Raw genomic sequence first — 19,979 nt, 5'->3', positions numbered from 1 at the left:
CCATTTTCGCTATGTGGTACCTTGAGGTAATTTTATCCTTAGAGGTAAGAAACTATTAATAAACTAGTGGAAGAAATTCTTGAAGCACTGGTGTATTAGTATATTGAAGGTAGAATTTTAGGCCCCAGTGGAGGCATGTATTAATCAGGTATTTGGGACTAAACTCCAGAAAGAGGTCTGAACTAAAGATTAGCATTTGGTTCAAATTTTTATGCAAAGTCAATACAAGGATGATAGGAGAATGAGACTGCATAATGTAGAATGGGAAGTCTGGGACTGAGTCCTAGAGGGCTGGGATTGAGAAGGATGAGACAACTGCAGAAATTGATGAATGGCCAATGGGAGAACTTGGAGAGGGCTCCAGGGAAATTACGTATTCTTTTTTTTTTTTTTGCAGATATTTATAGCACTTTTATTCACAGTAGCCAAAAAGTAGAGAAAAATCCAACTATCAATGGATGGATTTTAAAAAGCACTAAAAAATGAAATACTGATAAACAATGCAACGTGGATGAACATCAAAGACATTATGTGAAATGAAAAGCCAGACACAAACTTACACAGAAAGTAGATCAGTGATTATGGGGCTGAGATGGGAATGAAGAGTTTAGGTGTTTTAGTCACTAAGTCGTGTCTGACTCTTGAGACCCCATGGAGTATAGCCTGCCAGGCTCTTCTGTCCATGGGATTTCCCAGGCAAGGAAATTACGTATTCTTAAAATCATCTTTTGGCCTATGAAATGTAACTTGGAATATTTGTTTCTACCTCCTTCTACCAACCTACTACTTAAAATGGAATTTACATTAAAAAAGAAACTGGGAGTATTTACATTATTTCTAATTTAAATCACAATCATAACCCAAATTGGAACCCTCATCTTTAAATTTACTTACCCTCCAAGCCAACTGCATTTACATAGTTTATCAGACCTTGCTTCCAACAGTGTGGTCTTATCTTCCTGCCTGCCTAGCTACCATGTCTTTACAGAACCTACTGGACAACTTATGTTCCTGTTGCATACAAAAGTAAAGCCAACATCCATCAGAAAGTACCAGGCTTTGAAAAAGAAAGCAGAGTAGTAGCCAGGAAAAAGGGGAAACAAAGTTTAAGCACATAAAAACTATGGAGTGAAAAAAAACAAAACAAAACAACTATGGAGTGTTATCTTCCTATGAAGTCATTTCCAACTGAGCCAAGCAGTTAACTGTCCCTTGCCTCCAGGACTCCAGTAATTGTTTCCTAAAGTTTAATCATGCAAATTACAATAATCTATATGCCTCCCTCTAAATTTATTGTCCAGGACAGTTGCCCCTTGGCTGTATGTGGCTATTAATAGTCCAAGTCACTCGGTCATGTCCTACTCCTTGTGACCCAGTGGACTATAGCCCACCAGGCTCCTCTGTCTATGGGATTTTCCGGGCAAGAATACTGGAGTGGGTTGCCATTTCCTCCTCCAAGGGATCTTCGGATCAAATCCAGGTCTCCCGCATTGTGGGCAGGCTCTTTACCATTTGAGCTACAAGGGAAGCCCAAAACGGGGTTTTCACCACTGGACCACCGGGGAAGCCCCTACTGTTTATAAATGTAGCTAGTCCCAACTGGGTTAAAATACAAAACAGCCACTGGATTTCAAAAATAAACATGAAAATAACAAATGAAACCTCAATTAAAAGTACGTATTACCTATTCAATTATTTAGACATTATACTAAATGAATCAAAATTAGCTCCCTGTTTAAAACTGGCTACAAAAATTCTTAGAATGGACTGTTATTCATAATTTATGGCCAGCACCTAAAATACCAGAGAAAAATACAGGAAGTTTAATGTGTGCTCTCCATAACCACACTGCATTACAAGCCCACAGACTTTAACAAAACAGATTTCAGAAGGTACAGCTCAACAGCAAATGTGAATCTGGGATGACTTCCAAAATGAAAAACCAGTGTTTCTTTCCCCAGAAACTTAACTTTGTCACTTAAGAGGCATCTCTCCCTAGACTTACTGTGCTCTGGGAAAACTAAACATTTATCAGAATGCATTAAGTAGTCTTCCCTTGTTCTACTGTGCTGCTACATTGTGGAGATGTTTTTCAAAGGACTTTTCCAGGGAAAGCTAAAAATTATGAATTTAATAGAAGTAAATGAAGTACAAGTTCTGTAGTCCCCTCCTGCAAATCTATGCCCTAAATTTATTCAATTTAGTGACAAAGTAGACGGTTGTCTCTTTTAGCACTTTAGTCTATGATAGAAGAATTCTAAATGGATAATGAGGAAAGGGCATACAAAGAACTTGTTATAAGGCACTTTATTAAAATAAAAGTGCTTACATCCCTTTAATGTATTAATCTATTTCCTGAATAACATATGGAATATTAACAAATACTGTACACCAATTCTGTCCCTTATAATAGTAGGAAAACAGTATTACTTTAGTAAGTTTTTTCACTGCTCCCAACTTCCTTTTTACATTTTTGCTCACCATGGTATTGCCTATAGCGTAGTTGTTCTTAAAAAAAGAAAGAAATTTCCAGCCAGTGTCTTCTAACAGAAATTGCAAAATGCCATAGAAACCATAAAACAAATTCAAATAAGAATTCCAGGTAACTTAAATTAACACCAGTCTTGAGAAAAACCAATTTTATTATCATTACCACCCAGCTTTATTTGTGCTGGATTATGTACCAAATGGCCAGATCTTCTAAAGAACATCTACATAACATTTCTTTCATGTTTCAAGAGATGAAAATAACTGTACAAGGTTAAGTACAAAAAGTACACAAGACAGCGGACACCAAAAATTCATGTATGAGATATTTATCCCACCTGCAGCTTTTATATATTTGAAAAGTAGAATTCATGAACTAAAAAATATTGTCCTTCTATAGTCCTGTCAAGTTTAATGGAAGTGGGTTTAACCTGATTACAACACTAACACCAGTATCACTGATCTGATATTTACAAAAAAATCATATTTTTCAATAAATTAAAGTCAATGCAACGCCCATGCACGCTAGAATGCCAGCTGTTCGGTGATCAAGGACCTGGCATCAGAACCAGTCTGTAAGAGTCCCCAGTATAGTGTGGTCTTCAAACCGTATCCATTCCTCGCATTGATGAGGTGAACCCCAAACCCATTCCTCTCTGTGTGTGGGTTTGTGATCTTGCCATTTCATACTGAGCATCTAGATTTCTAAATACTTCTTCCTGCTGTTTCAGTGTCTTGTAACTTTCTTCATCAACAGAGCTACATCCAGCTTCATCTTCACTCTAAGCAACAGATACAAAAATATACTATTAAGATGAATTCACCTAGACTAGCAAGTACTTCTCTCACTTAAAAGTCCTGGTAGATCATATTTTTGCAGTATATATTTGATCTCACTTAGCTTCAATTCGTCATTCAAGGCAATGTTCCTTCTTGGTACTGGGATAGAAGATGTTAACAAAAATCAACTTCATTCAGTGGGAATGAGAAAGAACATTTAGAACATGAAAAACTATGTAAATAAATGTCTAGAAGAAAATGGGGATCAAGTTTCATCTTTTCAATGAAAAACCAACTCCCTTAGTATTGACCAATATTTGAACATTTGTGGACATTATCAGGTTACTGTATAAAACCTAAGACTGTATTTGTTTATCTATACATTACTCAACAAAAAAACACAACCTTCTACATCTCCTTTAAAGGAGATGGTCCACTGGTTGGGAAGCTGCCTTCCAACAGTGGACGCAGGTTCCATTCCTTGTCAGGAAACTAAGATACCACATGCCATGGGGCAATTAAGTCCATAAAAAAGACCCTGCATGCTACAACTAAGACATGATGCAGCCAAAAATAATAATATTAAAAAAAAATCTTTCTTGAAAAAAATAAAGGTCTGATGACAGTTAAATCTTAACAAATACTCTATCAACAAATATCAAATTTAACAACCTCTATTGTCAGCTAGTGATAATTTATTGGTCTAGTGTGTTTCATTTATGTTCTATTCTCAAAATTAACCTAGAAAACATAAATAAAAATGCACTAGATGTATAGCAAAGGGAACTATGCTTAATGTTATGTGGCAGCCTAATGGAAAGGGAAGGGGAGAATGAATACATGTGTATGTATGGCTCAGTTCCTTTGGTGCTCATCTGAAATTATCACAACATTCTTAATCAACTATACTCCAATATAAAATTTAAAAAAAAAGGCATTAGAAAGTATCCAGAGATGGCATATCACTAAAATAACACTGAGAACCAATGTTACCCTAAAGATATAAATTTACATGAGTTTTAATACAAAGTGTGTAACTCACCTTAATACCCATTAATTTCCTAAATTTGACATTTTGGTCCTTGTTTCCAAAATTCAATTTCTCCCATATTTCAGCAGATTGGGATTTGTCCTGTTAAGAAACAATGCACTTTTAAGACATGTAAAATTTAAATATCTTTTATTAGGATACTCAAATTTTCCATAATACAGCCTAAATAAAAAAACCATTAATGACATTCTATCAATGGAGTTGGTAATTGTCTTATATAAAACATAAAAACTAAGGAACTCTTTCCCTTTAATAAATATATGGGCATACTGGTTTTCTCTGAAAGTCTGACTTAGATCATGCATTTTTTCCCCCAGTATTAATAATAGTAGCAAGAAAGAGAAACCCAAACTAAATTATTCCAATCCAAATGAATTTTTCTAACTTAGAAATCAAGAACAAAACAGGGGAATAAGAAAACTTACTCCTTCTTTCTTGCCTTGCCATAGCATTTTCCTTTTTTTCTCTTGTTCAGCAAATTTCATTGGATTCACAGCTGCTGGGTTGTAATAGCTAGGTACAGCTATTCCGGTCTCTGCCAAAGCTTTCGCCTGCAAGGCTGCCATCTGAGCTGCCATAGCTATCTGAGGAGTTACTTGTGTTCCTGACGCCAAGAGGGCAGCAACATTGAGAACAGAACCTCCAGTAGCGGCAGCTGCTGATGAGGAAGCAAGTATGGATTTTAATGAAAACAAGCATCTTAATTTACAGTAACATATTATTTATATGCAAGAGCTACTAAGGTGCAAAAGGCAGAGTATTTTCACCAAATATAAAAAAATGACTTGAGTGTTAAGCTTATAAAGCAATAATATTCTAGCAAACACTTAATGTATTCATCAATAGACATTGCTGTATGTAATTCCTTGTATGAACTAAAACTTCATTTTCTTCTCTGAGGATAAAGAGAATTCTGTAAACATGAAAAAGGTGTACGATTTCAATGGAAATGAACTATGGTGACTGTAGCTAAACTTCTAATAACTTTCATTTGAATGGTTCTTGATAGGTCACAATATGATTTCACTATATCATTTGAAACTCATATGAAATATTTAAAACTATTAAACAGGTTGTTGTTGAGTTGTTAAATTGTGTTTGACCCTTTGTGACCCCGTGGACTATAGCCTGCCAAGCTCCTCTGTTTATGAGATTTTCCAGGCAAGAAGACTGGAGTGGGTTGCCATTTCCTTCTCCAGGGGATCTTCTCGATCCAAGGATCAAACCCACATTTCCTGCACTAGCAGGCGGATTCTTATCACTGCGCTACCTGGGAAACCCAAACAGGTTATTACACTCACTTAACAGATAGATACCTGGCCCAAAATAAAAAGTATCAGGTCTGGTACTTCTACCTTCCAAATAACATTTCATACAAGCTCTCTTTGATCACCCTTAAGACATCCACAGGCAGTGCATTTATGTCATATATAAAAGCTTGGATTCCTTAAGCAGTGATGGCTAACATGCTACGTGAACAATAGTAGTCACTATTCACTTGTCAAAATTATCTACACTGACCAAGTCAGAAATACAGCACAAAAAAAGTTTTATGAGGTAGAAAATTAAAATAACATGTTTAGGACTTCCTCGTGTTACAGAGAATAGAAACCTGCCTGCCAACGTAGGGCAAATGGGTTCAATTTCTGGTCAAAGGAGATTCCACATGCCGTGGAGCAACTAAAGCTCGTGAAACACAACTAGTGAGCCTGTGTGCTGCCACTAATAAAGACTGTGCACCTGGAGCATGTGCTCTGTAACAAGAGAAGCCACCACAACGGGAAGCCTGAGCACCGCAACCAGACAAAGCCTGTGCACAGCAACGAAGACCCAGTGCAACCAAAAATGATTAAAAAAAAAAAAGCTAAACACACACAAACAACAAACAAAAATAACACGTTCACAAGTCAGTAATGGTTTTTAAAATGCCGTACATCCATAATAAAGAAGAAAGATTTACCTGCAGCTATTTCCTGTTGTTTTTGTTTTTCAACCATTTCCTTTTCTCTCTGTTCTTGTAATTTCTTTGCCCTTTCCAACCTGTCAAAGACAATTTAATAAAAAATAACAACATACAGCCAACATTTATCTTTATATGTATACATGTGTAGGCACAAAACACTATATAGAATTTTAAATAAATTTAGTATTTTCCACAAACTGACATCTGCATGTGAGAAAAAAAGCAATCATTCTTAAGCTGGTATCACAGTCACAATCCAATGTTATTTCAATACTGGTTTTAAACATTTTTAAATTTACTGAATAGCCAACAACTCTAACTGCTTTTATGTATAGTTCCCAGAGAACAGTTAAAATGGTTAAGAGATAAAAATTATTCAGTCTTCATCAGTGCTGGTTACAGGAGAAGGATAAAATTTAACCTTGCAAATTTGAAACACTGAAAAAATATATCCGAGTAAATTTTAGGTTATGTTCAATAATTTACAGAATTACCTAAAAGCTTCTTAAGTGAGGCTGATTGGGAGTAAGGCCAATCAAAACATGCAGATGATATTTATATTTAAATAGACTTTATTGTCTCTAAATTAAAGGAAATTAAAAAGGCAAAAATAAAATTTCTAAAAGGGCAAGCAAACCCTTCCTATAATCTAATAAAACAGGGGAAAAAACTATTAGAAAATTATTTTTAGGAGATGAAGAAATTAGTAAAGGAATTGGAAACATGAAACACAAACTCATCCCCAAGCAAAATAAAAACAAATTCTGGTTCACACTAAATTCACTAATGAATACACATACTAAACAAAATGTGCTGTCAAGTCAGCACCTGCTATATTACAAATCTTAAGTAATGTTATCTTCATAATGAGTTCCTGAAAGAGAAACCCCTTTTCTTCTCTGAAGACTCCTTGATTACCAATCATAAGTTAAACACTGTCCCCTCCCTCCTTTTAACATGGTATAACGAGGCAAGGATTGGGGAAAGTTTTTTGGGGGAGGGGAGCAGTGGGCACGATGGGTAAAATATAGTGGTAGAAAACTGGCATTCCCTTTTTAACAATTACTGAAATTTACATAAAAGGAATATAGCAATCTTGCACACATAAAGGAAAGGCATGTAGTAAAGCCTCGAACTTGTCCTTGGAAACAAAAGTTTCTGATTAGAATTAATGTTAAAATATAGATTTATAAATACTTAAAAATATTTCAAACGTAGTTTTAGAATTCTGTTATTCAAAAACAAAAAACAAAAAGTCTACGTACTGTAGTTTAACAACAAATAACCACCCTTCAAATTTCAAGGTAGCCAAAGAATAATTTGGTATTCTGAAATTAGAGCATTTCATGTATTGTCATCTGAAAATCACTCAGGAGACTAAGTCAGTTTTAGAGGCTAGTCACAAACTCAACTTTAATAAAATCAAAAAATAAAACACAAAAAAATTCATGATCAAAGTTAATGAACTATTCTTCATACATTAGTTCAGATATTGTGGAAAATTATTTCCTAACTCCGTTGATTTTAGTTTCAGGAAGAAAGTGTTTGACAACTTTTTGTTTGCATATTTTAAATGGCCACTGCAGGTTTGGAATCAACACCATTCACCTTAGTGAATGGAATGAGGAAGGGGTGAGCTCACACCTTTGCTGCTGCTGTTCAGCTGGAGTTTCTGCCAGGCTGGGTTCGCAGGGCAGCAGCCCATCAGGTTACATTGTGATAACTGTATTTTTGTAATGAAAAAAAAAAATACAAACTCAATTTCATAGAGAAAAAAAATCAAAATCGAAAGATTTAGTTTTCAGAATATGGGAAAACCTGCAAACAAGGGCTTGTATTTTACTTTACTTCTTGCCTCTATCAGGTAGTTCAGTCAATGGTTTCGCAGATTTAGTTAGATAGCCCTGTTGTTTGTTGTGTGGTCCCACAGTCACCCATCTTTGAAATATTATAAAACTTAAAAATACAGTGATCTTTCTACGGTATTAGCAGTAAAAATTTTAAGATCAAATAAAGTGGTTCATTATTTGGCACCTTCAAAATAAGAAAATTACTGACAGAATTCTACTTATTGTTTCTGAGACTGTGTTCTTAGGAACAAAGAAAGTAATGACAAAGCAGTTTTAGAGACAAAATGGACAGAGTTCTTAGATCAGATTTAGGATTTTTAAAAACGTTTCCAATTGCAAACTGAAAATATTTATAAGTCTAGATTGGAGAAAAATGAATGAATTAATCGTGGAAGAGAAAAAGAGCAACTGCTGCAAAGTACCTTTTCCAGAATTAACAAACCACTTACATAGCTCTGTATCACAAAGCACCAAGTAGTCATGGCTACATTTAGTTGTTTGAATTCTTCTGACTGAAAGCATTCATTTGCCCTACACAATTGAGTATCCATTTCAAGATGAAAAGGAGAAAAAAAATCCATCAAACAAAAATATACACACCTCCGAGCTAAAGCTTCTTGTGCATCCATTGCTGTGTTTCTGCCTCTAAAGGGAGGTGGACTAGGAGTTCGGCTTAAACTTCTGCTAAATCTTCTTGGTTTTTCAATTCTCTTCTTCCTATCTCTTTAATAAGTCATATTTTACATGTCAGTATGGCCAAGTAATACTTTACTAAGTCAAAATCACAGTTACATAGTTCAAACTGTGTAAGACTAGTTTTCCATAAATTCAATGTAAGCACTCCTTTTTCAGATGACATTTAGGTTGTTTCCAATTTCTTGCTATTATGCCCAATGTTGCAAAAGTTAAAAGATATGTACATTAGTAATTTTACACATGTGTAGGTCAATATATGTGCTTCCCTGGTGGCTCTGCAGTCGAGAATAGGCCTGCCAATGTAGGAGACACAGGTTTGAGCCCTGGGTCAGGAAGATCCCCTGGAGAAGGAAACAGCAACCCACTCCAGTATTCTTGCTTGCAAAATCCCATGGACAGAAGATCTTGGCAGGCTATAGTCCATGAGGTAGCAAAACAGTGGGACACGACTTAGCCACTAAACAGCAAGGTCAGTATGTAGAATAAATTTCTAGTAGTGGAATCAATAGGTTAATCATACAAGTGACAAACCCAAGTTCTTATAATAAGTTTAAGTGCACTTATACCCATATTTCAGCCTTTTATAGGCTGTTTGACTTAAGAAGCAATAAATTAACAAAGAAGCTTCCCCACTAACTTTATACCAGTACCTGTGAATACAGATATAATATACTATTAGTCCATGGGATCGCAAAGAGTCGAATACGTGTGGCCTAACTGAACACTATTAATAACTGCTTTGTAGGGAATAAACCTATTCTTTGAATACTTGAAGTGATCTTTATTGAACTTCCAGTTTCAACAAATTGAAGCCTCCTTCCAATCAAGACAAGTTTGAACTAATAAGCTCATCTTTTGAATATCTGAGAAAATAAACCAGTATGGTGGACAGAGCCCATGTACTGACTTTGCTTCTCGGACCAGGTCCTAGCTTTACCATTTAAGAAGAGTATGATACTGAACTTCTTGGGCAAGTTACTTAACCTCTCTAAGTCTGACCTATCAGACCCTGTTCCTATCTGAGTTTATTCAAGATGATAAGTACCTACCGACTTCTACTCCTTGTCCTACTCCTGCTTCTACTCCTATGCCTGTGTCTTGATCTTGAGCGGGAACGAGATCGGATCCGACGTTTTCTTTCCCTGCTTCTGGATCGTGATTTCTTCCTCTCTCTGCTTCTGGATCTTGACTTCTTCCTATCCCTACTCCTGGATCTTGACTTCTTCCGCTCTCTGCTTCTACTACGATGACGCCTAAAATTAAAGCACACAAATTTTCAGTTATTTAAGAGTTCTGTGTTCAATTATAAACATTATGAATTATCTGCAGCATATGCAGCCAATACTCCTGTGTTGTATAACTGAAGTTTTTTAATGAAAGGAGTTACACAAAAAATAGACCTTTGTTCTTATTTGATGATGCTTCCTAGAGAATAACGTGATAATGTCAAAAATGGAATGTTTCCTACCCCAATTTAAGATTTAGTTTAATAGTTAGCAGCAAACAAATCCTATACCAGCAATGTAAGAGGACTGTTACATGGGCAAACTATATATAGTTTTCAGCAATATTTTTTTTTTCCACTGTAAAAGACAGACAAATCAAAAAGTTAAAAATTCCAAATTTTCTAACCAAGATTTTGTTGCATTGCTCTGTTAATGTAAACTTTTTATGTAATTTAGAAGTTCTGTAGAAGGCATTAACTTAGGAAAAACTACTTACCTTTCACGAGACCTAGACCTTGAGTGACTTCTGCCTCTTGATGATTTTCTTTCTTTGCGTTTGTGTCTGTCCTCACCATTTTCAGATGAATTCAGCCGCTCTCTTCCTTTATCAGAAGAATGTTCTTTGTCATTATGTTCCTCAGACTTGTGTTTCTTAGACGACTTATCTTTGGATTCATGTCTTCTTGCCTGTTTTAAGAAGAAGTTGGTTCTTTCAGGAAAATAGTGCAACAAAGAGAGTTAGTATGGGTATCAGAAGCAAAAATGTTGTGATGCAACATTAGTAACCTTAGGAGTGTGTGGCAAATTTAAAAAAGATCTAGTTTCACATCACCCAAATGTTGCAAATATATACTAATTTTACTTTTTCCTTATACACCCCCCAAATGCAGTTTTTACCCCAGAATATTTTCAATATCACAATTAAAACAATGACTTTCAATGTTAAAATAATATAAACCATTATTTCAGAAAAACAGAAATCCCTCGTTTCTTTTATCTAAAAGGGAAGTACACAAGTATCAAATTTTTTTCAAATTTCCAACAAACCTTTTAGAGAAACAGACCATATATATATATATAAACACAACAACTTCTAAATCCAGAGTACATAGTAAGTTAACAATAGTGAAGATAAGGACACAGAAATGCAGCAGAAAATGCATTTCCAATTAGGCAGTTAAGTAAAATTAATCTAAGTATTAATATTTTCTGCAATTTCAAATTACTTTACGCAGAGTTAAGTGTCCTTTTTATATAGCTATACTGCCACATCCTTTCTTAAAGACGGCTCTTGATTTTTCTCCCAATGTCTACACTGTGAAGCAATCACTTTTCATCTTGCAATATCCCAACAGGCTTGGAGTTCTATTACATTTCATGTACCTAGGGTAGAAAATGGCAACCATATCTTTTAATTTTTATGAAATCAAACTAGGTATAACACAATTAATCCCTATACCATTATATAATACATACTTCCCCCATATTCTGAAGAATTATAAAAACTGAGGCTTTTCCTTTCACAACATATGCATTCAGAGACTGGGCTAAATCAATTGTATGATCAAGTCTCCATCCTACACTCACTGAATTACAAAGTGCTAAATGTTAGATTCCCCCACATTAGGATTTGTTAGATCCATCCTATAGCTAAAGCTTACAATCCTGGACATTTCAGAATCACAATTTTAAAGCTAGAAGGAAACTCAGATCCTCAATTCCCCTTACTTTATATAAGACTAAGACCTCAAGTCACAAAGCTACGTATTAGGAGAGTTGAAACCAGACCCCATATTTGATGCCCAGACTACGAGAGGACAGTTAGCTCATAGGTTCCAAACTAGACCTTAGCATATTTCCAAGATTAACTTTTCTTAAAAACAAAAAACTCAGTCAAACATTTTGGAACATGCACGATGATACATTTGAAAAGGGTCATAGTAGGTAATTCATTATTTTGCAGAAAAATGAGAGACCTGGAGACACAACTAAAGTTTAGTTTCAATGCCAGTTCTCTGTATGAGCTTATAAAACACTATTTTCTTGATTTTGCCGTATGGCGGCAAAGTGGAAAAGCTTTAAGTGGTTAAGCTTGCAAAAGTTTTAGAGTTTATTTTAAACCAGTTTTCCAAACATAACATTACTATTATTTTAAAAAGAAAAAAAACCATTTAAAACCCTTAACTGATTTAAGATATACTTAAGGGAAATAGGAGTTTGAATGACTAATAGTTACCTTATCATGAAGTAGGCTTATTATTTTGCTATCTGAGTCTGCAGCGTCTTCAGTTCAGTCTCTTCGCGCATTAGCACGCTGAGTATGATTTATTATAGAAATGTTATCATGTGAGCTAAACAAAATAGTCATTTTCACAAAAACTCTCCTAAATTAAAAATGTAACAGAGCTTCCATTAGGGGAAGAGGTGAAGTCCCTGCCCACATTTGTTTAAGGAGTCCCTTGCCCAGCCCCCAGGAGACTCTCCTCCCTTTTGGCTTCTACTTCTGCTCTTCCTTTGTTGGCTCATTCCTTGTCTTCTCAGGTGGGCAAGTTATCTCTTCTGCAATACAGCTGCTGTCTGTATCCTCAAGTTTTGCTGTCACTGCCACCTTTCCAGCTGTCCCTCACTGACGCTTTTATTTCAAAATTCAGTATTACTATTAGGGAACTAGTTTACTAATGAAAAGGACTCTTGTTACCTTCCACAAAGAAAAAGTAGCCCATAGATATCCAGAGTACTGCTACTTAAGAATGATTGCTATTTAAAAATCCTGAGCAGTCGTAAGGCATAAGGAGACTCGGGACCTCAGATTAATGGAAGCTCTGTGCAACAGGCCTAAAAAACCAATTATATTCTTCATATGAAATTTTTATGGTGAATATTTTCACAACATAACATATTAATAGTTTCTGAATGAACTTTTCATATAAACAACTATCTTCTTGAAAAAAACGATGAATCCAAATCATGCTTATTTTATAACTCAATTAAACCTTTTAAATTTCAAGTTTTGGTACTTACCTTGACAATATCATATATTCACACAAACATTTCTACCAAATACTTTACAAGTATTTTAAAGTGCCTATTCACTACAAAGTGTTAATTACCTCTTTGCTTCTGCTCCGGCTCCTGTGTTTTCTTCCTTCATTATCTGTGAACACACAAAAATTCACTATAAATAAACATATAAAGACATCTCAAACATAAATTCCAAAACTCACACAAAGAACGTTTCTGTCCATTTGCCTAACTAAAGAATTTATTAAATATTTACTAGTCAAGTAAAGCCTCTAAAGCCTATTTTTTATGGCAGGGGTGGGATATTTGAAACAAATCAAGCAATCTGAGTAAACCAGAATATAATCAAGTAAGTAAGTAAAGGAAGTTCCACAAAAAGTCCATGTTCTATGACACATGACCAAACAGAAACTTTTAGGTGGCCACAGATTCTTAGTATTTTACAAAACATTCTGTCCAGTCCATCTTGTTTCCTATTACACAGCAAGTCAAAAGGACAGAAGACTTCCTTTAAAAAGTAGTTGTGATGATACTGCACAGTTTCCAATATATAGATAAAAAATCACACTTAAAACCATTTTGTAGATGATTATCTGTGGGTACAAAAGATATATAACTAGATCCCGGGTCTTAAAACTTTTATTAAACTCATTTCTATTCTACTTCTCATTTAAGTACCTCATTAAGTATTGATTCATTAGCAATACAGCATGCTTTCTATGCCACATCAGTCTAGTTTTTAAAAAAAGAAGTTAAAGACCATTTCAAAACACAACTCTTGCTTTCAGAAATAATCTAACATTAAGTTAAAAAGAAAATCAAGGTTAAAAATATTCTTGTAACTTATGTCAGAGATGTGAAATAAATTCAGAATACGCCACTGCCCAGACTGCATCTTTCAAAATATTGTTTTGCCTGTGTTAAAACGACAAAATTTAAACCTCTAGGGCTAATATTAATGTGACACAAGTTTAATCATACAGTTTGAAAAATTATGAAACTTCTGTATGTATTAGGACATTTTTAGTCCTCATAATTGAAAATTTCTCCACCAAATTACCAACGCACTTTTCACTATTCATTTCTCAATTCGAAGAACACATATAAACTGTATCAGTAAACTAATATCTTTTACATTTTCACATGGATTATAAAAATGCTGGTAGTGGTATCTTTTCTAGCAATTCTTACCTGACTTTCGTTTTCTTTCTCTTGACCTTGACCGTGATCTTGAATAATGATGTTTTGAGGCTCTAGGAGAAACAGATACATCGGACTGCTCTTTTTTCTTATCTGTATCTGGGGATGTTTTTTCTGGGGCTAGTCCATCTCGTTCTGTGTCACTAGCCTACAAGTTCAAAGAAAAATCTTTGTAAATTCTTAACTGCTTTAAAAATGTTTTCAATTTCTTAAAAGAGAGAGGAGGAAAGAAAGACACTTATCCTTGGGTTTTACACAATTAAAAACAGAAAATCAAGTAACCAGAACAGCTGATTTCCAAGTGGCTAAATATGCTTTGTACTTAGTAAGTCTGAGTAAACTGAAACGACTAACCCAATACCAAACAGACGTATGTAACTGGATGGATTTTTTTTATTCATTGTTTTTACATCTTTCAAAACAACGAGGAAAGGAAAAATAAGGGTCCAAGTATTTCCAATAAATACTTAAGCAGAGAAAAGAGTCCATTTTAGATCTCTGAATTCATTTAGTTGCCTTTACTACATGGGCATAACAAAAAGGCATTTTAAATGAGCTGTGAAAGGTTAAAAAGACTGAGGACTGTGAAATCTTAAAAAGCAGAATGCTTCTAGAATATTATACATGAAAAAAAAAATTAACTTACCTATCTGAGAACCCAGTATTAATTTCATTAACCCTCTTTAATGAAAGCCCCTTGGCACAGTGCTTCTCCAAGTCTGCCTCTCCTCACATACGGAAAAACTGTTTCTGCTTTAAAGCATTATAAGTTACACAATACAAACTTTAAAAATGGAAAGAAACAGTCAAGTGTACACTCACTCTGAGAGACCTGATTTACCTGAGACAGTAGGGTCCTTCATTTAACTATCAGCTCTTTGTTTCCCAGTTTACAAAAGGGAACATCTTTTTTTTTAAAAAAGGAAACTTCCTGTGCCTTGATCATGACATAGTACTCAGCACAGAGATCAACCAAAAAATGAAGAAACTAATTCCAGTTATTAGTTTTCCATTAAAAAATGTATTTCTGTAAGAAATTGATTTAAGTAAGTCATAGGAGAAACTAGAACCTTAATGTTCTTGAGTCAGATTCTGATAAAAGGCAGGGAAAACAGTTTCAGTATATGTGGAAGGTGGTGACCCATCTGACCAAAGAGGGAATATGAAAGAGTCAATACGCTAATATGCCTGAGGAGCTAATTACTTAGGGCATGAATTGGCAAAGTATGGCCCCTAAAAATGACTTTTACATTTTTAAAAGGGTTGTTAAAACAAGCAAGCAAGAAATGTGACAAGAGACTATGTGTTGTATGTGGTCCACAATGCCTAAATCATTTACCAACTTGCTCTTTACAGAAACAAATTTCAATGGTGAATTACTATACATTTTCAGCAGAAGGAATAATCACATGATAATGAACTTCTTCTCTTAGGAAAATTAGTCCAGAAAACAAACACCAAGTAAACTAAATGGACAGTAATTTAACAAGTGAAGTTTGAGAGGCTGCATTATTTCACCAACTTTTTTCTGAGGGTCAAAAATGAACCCAACTCACTCAAAGCTGGACACTTCAGGAATAAACTAATACATTTAAAGGGAGGGATGTATTTACAGACCGGGTTAGGATAAAAGACATTATGTGTTAAGCGTCTAACAATATTACCAAAAAACAAGAAACAAGTGGAAGCACATAACTACTGGGGAGGCTCATTCGAGCATATTTGCTTCTTTATGTATGGGTCGTATCTAGAGTCAGAAAACTTTTGTGCAGAAAGGCTCTCATCCCTTAGAATCAGACTCAACTTTCATTCCACAGATGGGATTCAGCAATATGAGCTGACTCACCACAGAAGATACTCTATCTGCTGTCTATTAATATATGATACTCTTATCACACAACAAAAGAGGATTCTGATTTTCACACTAATACTGGTTTTCTTTTATTCTTGCCCTTATCACTATTCTTAAGGATTGTTTATAACAAGTTTATGATATGTTGGTCAAGTTACACTGAATATAAAATAAAGCAACAGCAAAAACTTCAAGCACTGCTATCTCTTCTCTCAGTGCATGCCACTTTTCTGTCCAACTGAGACAGCATACCTGAAACCACTGGCACATCTCATTCACTTCTAAGACATCATGACTAGTTAAAAATCTTTCCATGGAAATGCCAGCATCTAGCCCAGGTCGTAAGTTTTCAGTCAATGGTTTATTTAACTACATGCTTAACATTAAGGAAGTCCGGCAACAGGGAAGCCCAATGTCCTTGACTTAAAGGAAGGCACTCTGTAATACGGGGTAATAACACATCCAACAGCCATTTTCATCTGTAAAATATATACAACAAGACGCCAACAAAAACCATGGTATCACTAAACAGATGAATAATAGGCGGCCACTTAGACCACCCTAAGCTTTTATGTCCTTTAGGATATTTTACAGTAATTAAGATCTCAATTTAATAAGTTCAGTTCTGTAAATCTTATATGCTAACTGCAAAAATGCCCTTCACTCTAGCATTTGCTCTATTAGAAAAACATCATGGTTTCTTAAAATTTACATCTTTACTCAATGACGCTCAAGACACAATATACCTATGTTTTCGCAGTGCAAAGAGAAGTACATTGGACTTAATACTAGGCTACATCTCCAGGGGATCGTGTCTTTCTATCGAACAAGGCACTGAAGAAACAAATGTTTTCTTAATATCTGAGCTCAGGTAAAACAATATTCTTCCAAGTCACTATTTAAACAAAAGAAAACACCAAATCGATTATTTGCACAAATACCAAATAGCCTGCCGACTGTTTGAAACTGGTTCGATTGTTATCAAAAAACTCAGTTCTAAATCAAATCGATTAGGAATGGGGTGACAGGGAGGGGCAGATTAACGATTTCTAATGCCAGATAGAGTACTCTATATGTAATAATCCTATTTATTTTCGAAAGCGAGAAAACAACTTTTTAATCAGTAGAAAAGGATGCAAAATGTTTGCAATTTTCTTTTAACCGGATAAAGTAAAACGAAATATTCCCACAATAATGCGACCCATCTGGACTGGGTATCATATCCAAAGTAGGCTTATTTTACACAAGAGGTAATTGAAAAATTGTAATTTTCATTTAAAATTAAACGGGCCAATGAAGGACTCAAATTTAAAATAACAACGCCAATGATAGGGCTTGATTGTTTCTCAAAGACTTCAAAACGGAGCATCATCAGTCCGAATTCGTAGTTTCAAAGTCTTCTCCTAATTAAATCGAATTTCTACCCCCTTCCAGAAACTCGTTCCCTAGATGCTTACTAAGGAATAAACTAAGGTTTACGCAGACGCCAACACTGAAATTTTGCGATTAGAATTGTCTCATTGAGCGTAGGCAAAATAATCGCTCCTCGACTGCTCTCTTTTCGCGTTCTATCCCTTACAGGTACCGCCTTTCTGACCCAATACTTTTCAGAGACGACCCCTGATCCCTTTTCTCTTTTCCCCAGCCCTCTCCCACTGCGAACATAAATGCCCAAGCCTTAACGAAATTCAATATAACCCACTAACTAGTGAGTAAGCTAAACTGCAGTCAGTCCTGTGAACCAAAAGGAACCAAAAACTGGGAAAGAGACAGGAAAGTTCTGGAAAAAAAAAAAAAAAAGACACTCCCTGCTGCTCCCCACCCCCAACAACAGCGCCTTATTTCCCCCTCCCTACAGCAGCCAGCCATGATGGCGGGCGCAGAAGAAGGCCAAGGCGCCATTTTGTCCACACACAAGTGCGGACAACAGCCCTGGAAGCCGCTCATCCCTTCTTTGGAGAGTAACAGGAAACTATCCATGATTTTAAACTCAAGTTTGGCACCCACCGCCATAGTCCAGAGTCTTGGCCGCAACGGCGGCGCCTCCACTTGCCACTTTCCACAGTACTGGCCGCTTCGACGCTTCGCCACGGACTGAATCGCTCGCGCAAGAGACCCGGATGGCACAAAGGGGGAAAAGGCCCGGCGCACAGCACAGCTTGCTGGGAGGAAAAGGGGTGGGGATAAGAGTTTCTGTAGCAACGCGGTTAGACGGTGATTGGTTGTTCTTTTGAAGTAGCCGGTAAGGCGGGGAGAGGGCGGGGCCAAGGACGTACCACAGAAAGATCTGCCTGGATTTCAGAACTGGTGGAATTTAGGGTGGGGCGACTTCCTATTTCGCTTCTAGAGCAATCTTGGCCTCCCCTAGTCGCCGTAGAAGGGGTTGGGCTTGGTTTTCTCCCGCCAATTTAAACCTGTGGCAAAGACCCTAAAGACTCTAGTAGCGGTTGTGGGAACGTGGATGCGGGGGAGGTAAATTTGAGTGTTCTTTAATTTCTTCAATTGCAGGTGAGGAGGGGGAACCACGCTACTATAGGAGCTGGGGGGTGGGGTGGTTTTAGGTCGAAATAGGAGAAACCTCAGCTCAGTTTGGGGTGTTATCCTGTTAAGACGCCGGCGGGAGATTGGTTGGAGTTGTTTCTTGCTGGCCCATGTCTAGCTGAGAGCCTATTTGAAACTTTCATTTCGTTTAATTCGTTTATGTGTTCACTTAGCACCCAGAGTAATCTCAGACTTAATCACATCACTCACAGGCCTACTTAGTATTTTTTCCACCCTAGCACTGAGGATGAAAGCTAATCTTGTAATCAAGGATTCATTGGTTCCACCTGTTGGTTTAGCCCCCGCACTATCCCATTCTTCATATGGCCCTACAGCAGCCACAAACTCATTCCACCCTCTGCATCTTTGATATTTGGCCTGCATCTTTGTCCCCCCTGAGCCTTGCATAGTTGCCTTGTGTTGTTATTCGGATCTCAGCTCAGTTGTCATCTCTTTCCCCTTCCAGATTTTTCTTATGCGCCACCCCCTGTTCACCTGAGCATTATTTGTAGTTGTGCATTTACTTATTTTTTCATAGGGAAGCAGTATAACAGTTAATAACTGGCATGAATTTGAATCTTCACTAGCGACATCGTTAACTCATTTTAGGTGACCATGGCCATTTACTTAGTTCCTGATTCATGCTTCTCACCTGTAAAATGGATTGTGCAGATTAAATGAATAATACATTCAAACTATTTTGCCTGCTAAATACCGCATTTATTTTTGTCTGTCTTTCCTATGGGATATGAATTTCATAATGACAAAGACCTTTTCTGTCTTCTTCACAGATGTATTCCCAGCTCCTAGAACAGTGCCTGACACATAGTAAACTTTTGTCAAACGAGTGTGACATACCTGGGAGGCTGATAATATTTCTCTGTTCTTACAGATGTGGGACTCCGAAACTCATAGAAGTATTTACTTCAGCCTGTCTTAATCTCCCAATTCCCGCCCAAACACAGACACTAAAATTATTGTCTATTCTAATGTGCCTTGTTTTCGTGCCCTTGCTTACATTCCTAGTAAGAGCTCTTCCAATATTTAAAAAGCTCCTGTAAGTACTAGCTCAAATGTTACCTTCTTCCACCAATACAGTAGTGGATTAGCTGCACTTAAAAGTGAGTGCTTGCCGTGAAACCAAGCATTGTTTTGTGAACGTTTGAAACTGGTAGTGACCTTTCTGGCTATGTACAACTGTATTCCTATTTTACAGAAGAGAATTGAGGAACAGAAAGGTTAAATTACTTGCTTGACCACAACAGATTATTAAATGTAAAAGAGCTCCAAGTCAAAAATCATTTCTTTCCTG

General features: G+C 36.2%; 2 protein-coding genes across 9 annotated transcripts in view; one reads left to right on the top strand and one right to left on the bottom strand.

Annotated features, from left to right (window-relative positions):
• Positions 1 to 2,624: 2,624 nt before the first annotated feature.
• RSRC2 (arginine and serine rich coiled-coil 2) lies at positions 2,625 to 18,416 on the bottom strand. Of its 5 annotated transcripts, none has more exons than XM_061384699.1 (10): positions 18,134 to 18,416; positions 14,266 to 14,422; positions 13,164 to 13,207; positions 10,550 to 10,740; positions 9,877 to 10,080; positions 8,732 to 8,854; positions 6,279 to 6,358; positions 4,744 to 4,976; positions 4,310 to 4,399; positions 2,625 to 3,269 (listed from the first exon to the last, which is right to left on the bottom strand). In XM_061384699.1, the coding sequence occupies exons 1-10, from the start codon at positions 18,137 to 18,139 to the stop codon at positions 3,090 to 3,092; spliced, it is 1,308 nt and encodes a 435-aa protein (XP_061240683.1). In that variant the 5' UTR covers positions 18,140 to 18,416; the 3' UTR covers positions 2,625 to 3,089. The 5 variants fall into 5 exon arrangements, with proteins under 5 accessions (XP_061240683.1, XP_061240679.1, XP_061240681.1 ...); XM_061384695.1 differs by having other exon boundaries at positions 4,744 to 4,973; positions 18,134 to 18,299; XM_061384697.1 differs by having other exon boundaries at positions 4,744 to 4,973; positions 10,550 to 10,762; positions 18,134 to 18,257.
• KNTC1 (kinetochore associated 1) overlaps positions 18,403 to 19,979 on the top strand; it is a 70,460-nt gene continuing 68,883 nt past the window's right edge. For 2 of the 4 annotated variants that reach the window (XM_061384691.1, XM_061384694.1), the window contains exon 1: positions 18,403 to 18,598. The gene's annotated coding sequence lies outside the window, so the exon portion shown is untranslated. Of the gene's footprint in view, positions 18,635 to 19,979 lie in introns of all 4 variants that reach the window. The other 2 variants (XM_061384690.1, XM_061384692.1) reach the window with 1 other exon arrangement.

This window comes from Bos javanicus, chromosome 17, assembly GCF_032452875.1.
Source record: "Bos javanicus breed banteng chromosome 17, ARS-OSU_banteng_1.0, whole genome shotgun sequence".
NCBI classification, from domain to species: Eukaryota; Metazoa; Chordata; class Mammalia; order Artiodactyla; family Bovidae; genus Bos; species Bos javanicus.
Note: the sequence above shows the minus strand (reverse complement) of the source record. Positions and strands in the feature narration are given on the sequence as shown.

Bases quoted from the DNA above. Each gene is read 5' to 3' on its own strand.
- RSRC2 (XM_061384699.1), bottom strand. The intron at 13,208-14,265 runs GTAAGAATTGCT...GTGTGTTCACAG, and splicing joins AGAAAGAAAACGAAAGTCAG to ATAATGAAGGAAGAAAACAC. The intron at 10,081-10,549 runs GTAAGTAGTTTT...CTTTAATTTTAG, and splicing joins AGGTCTAGGTCTCGTGAAAG to GCGTCATCGTAGTAGAAGCA.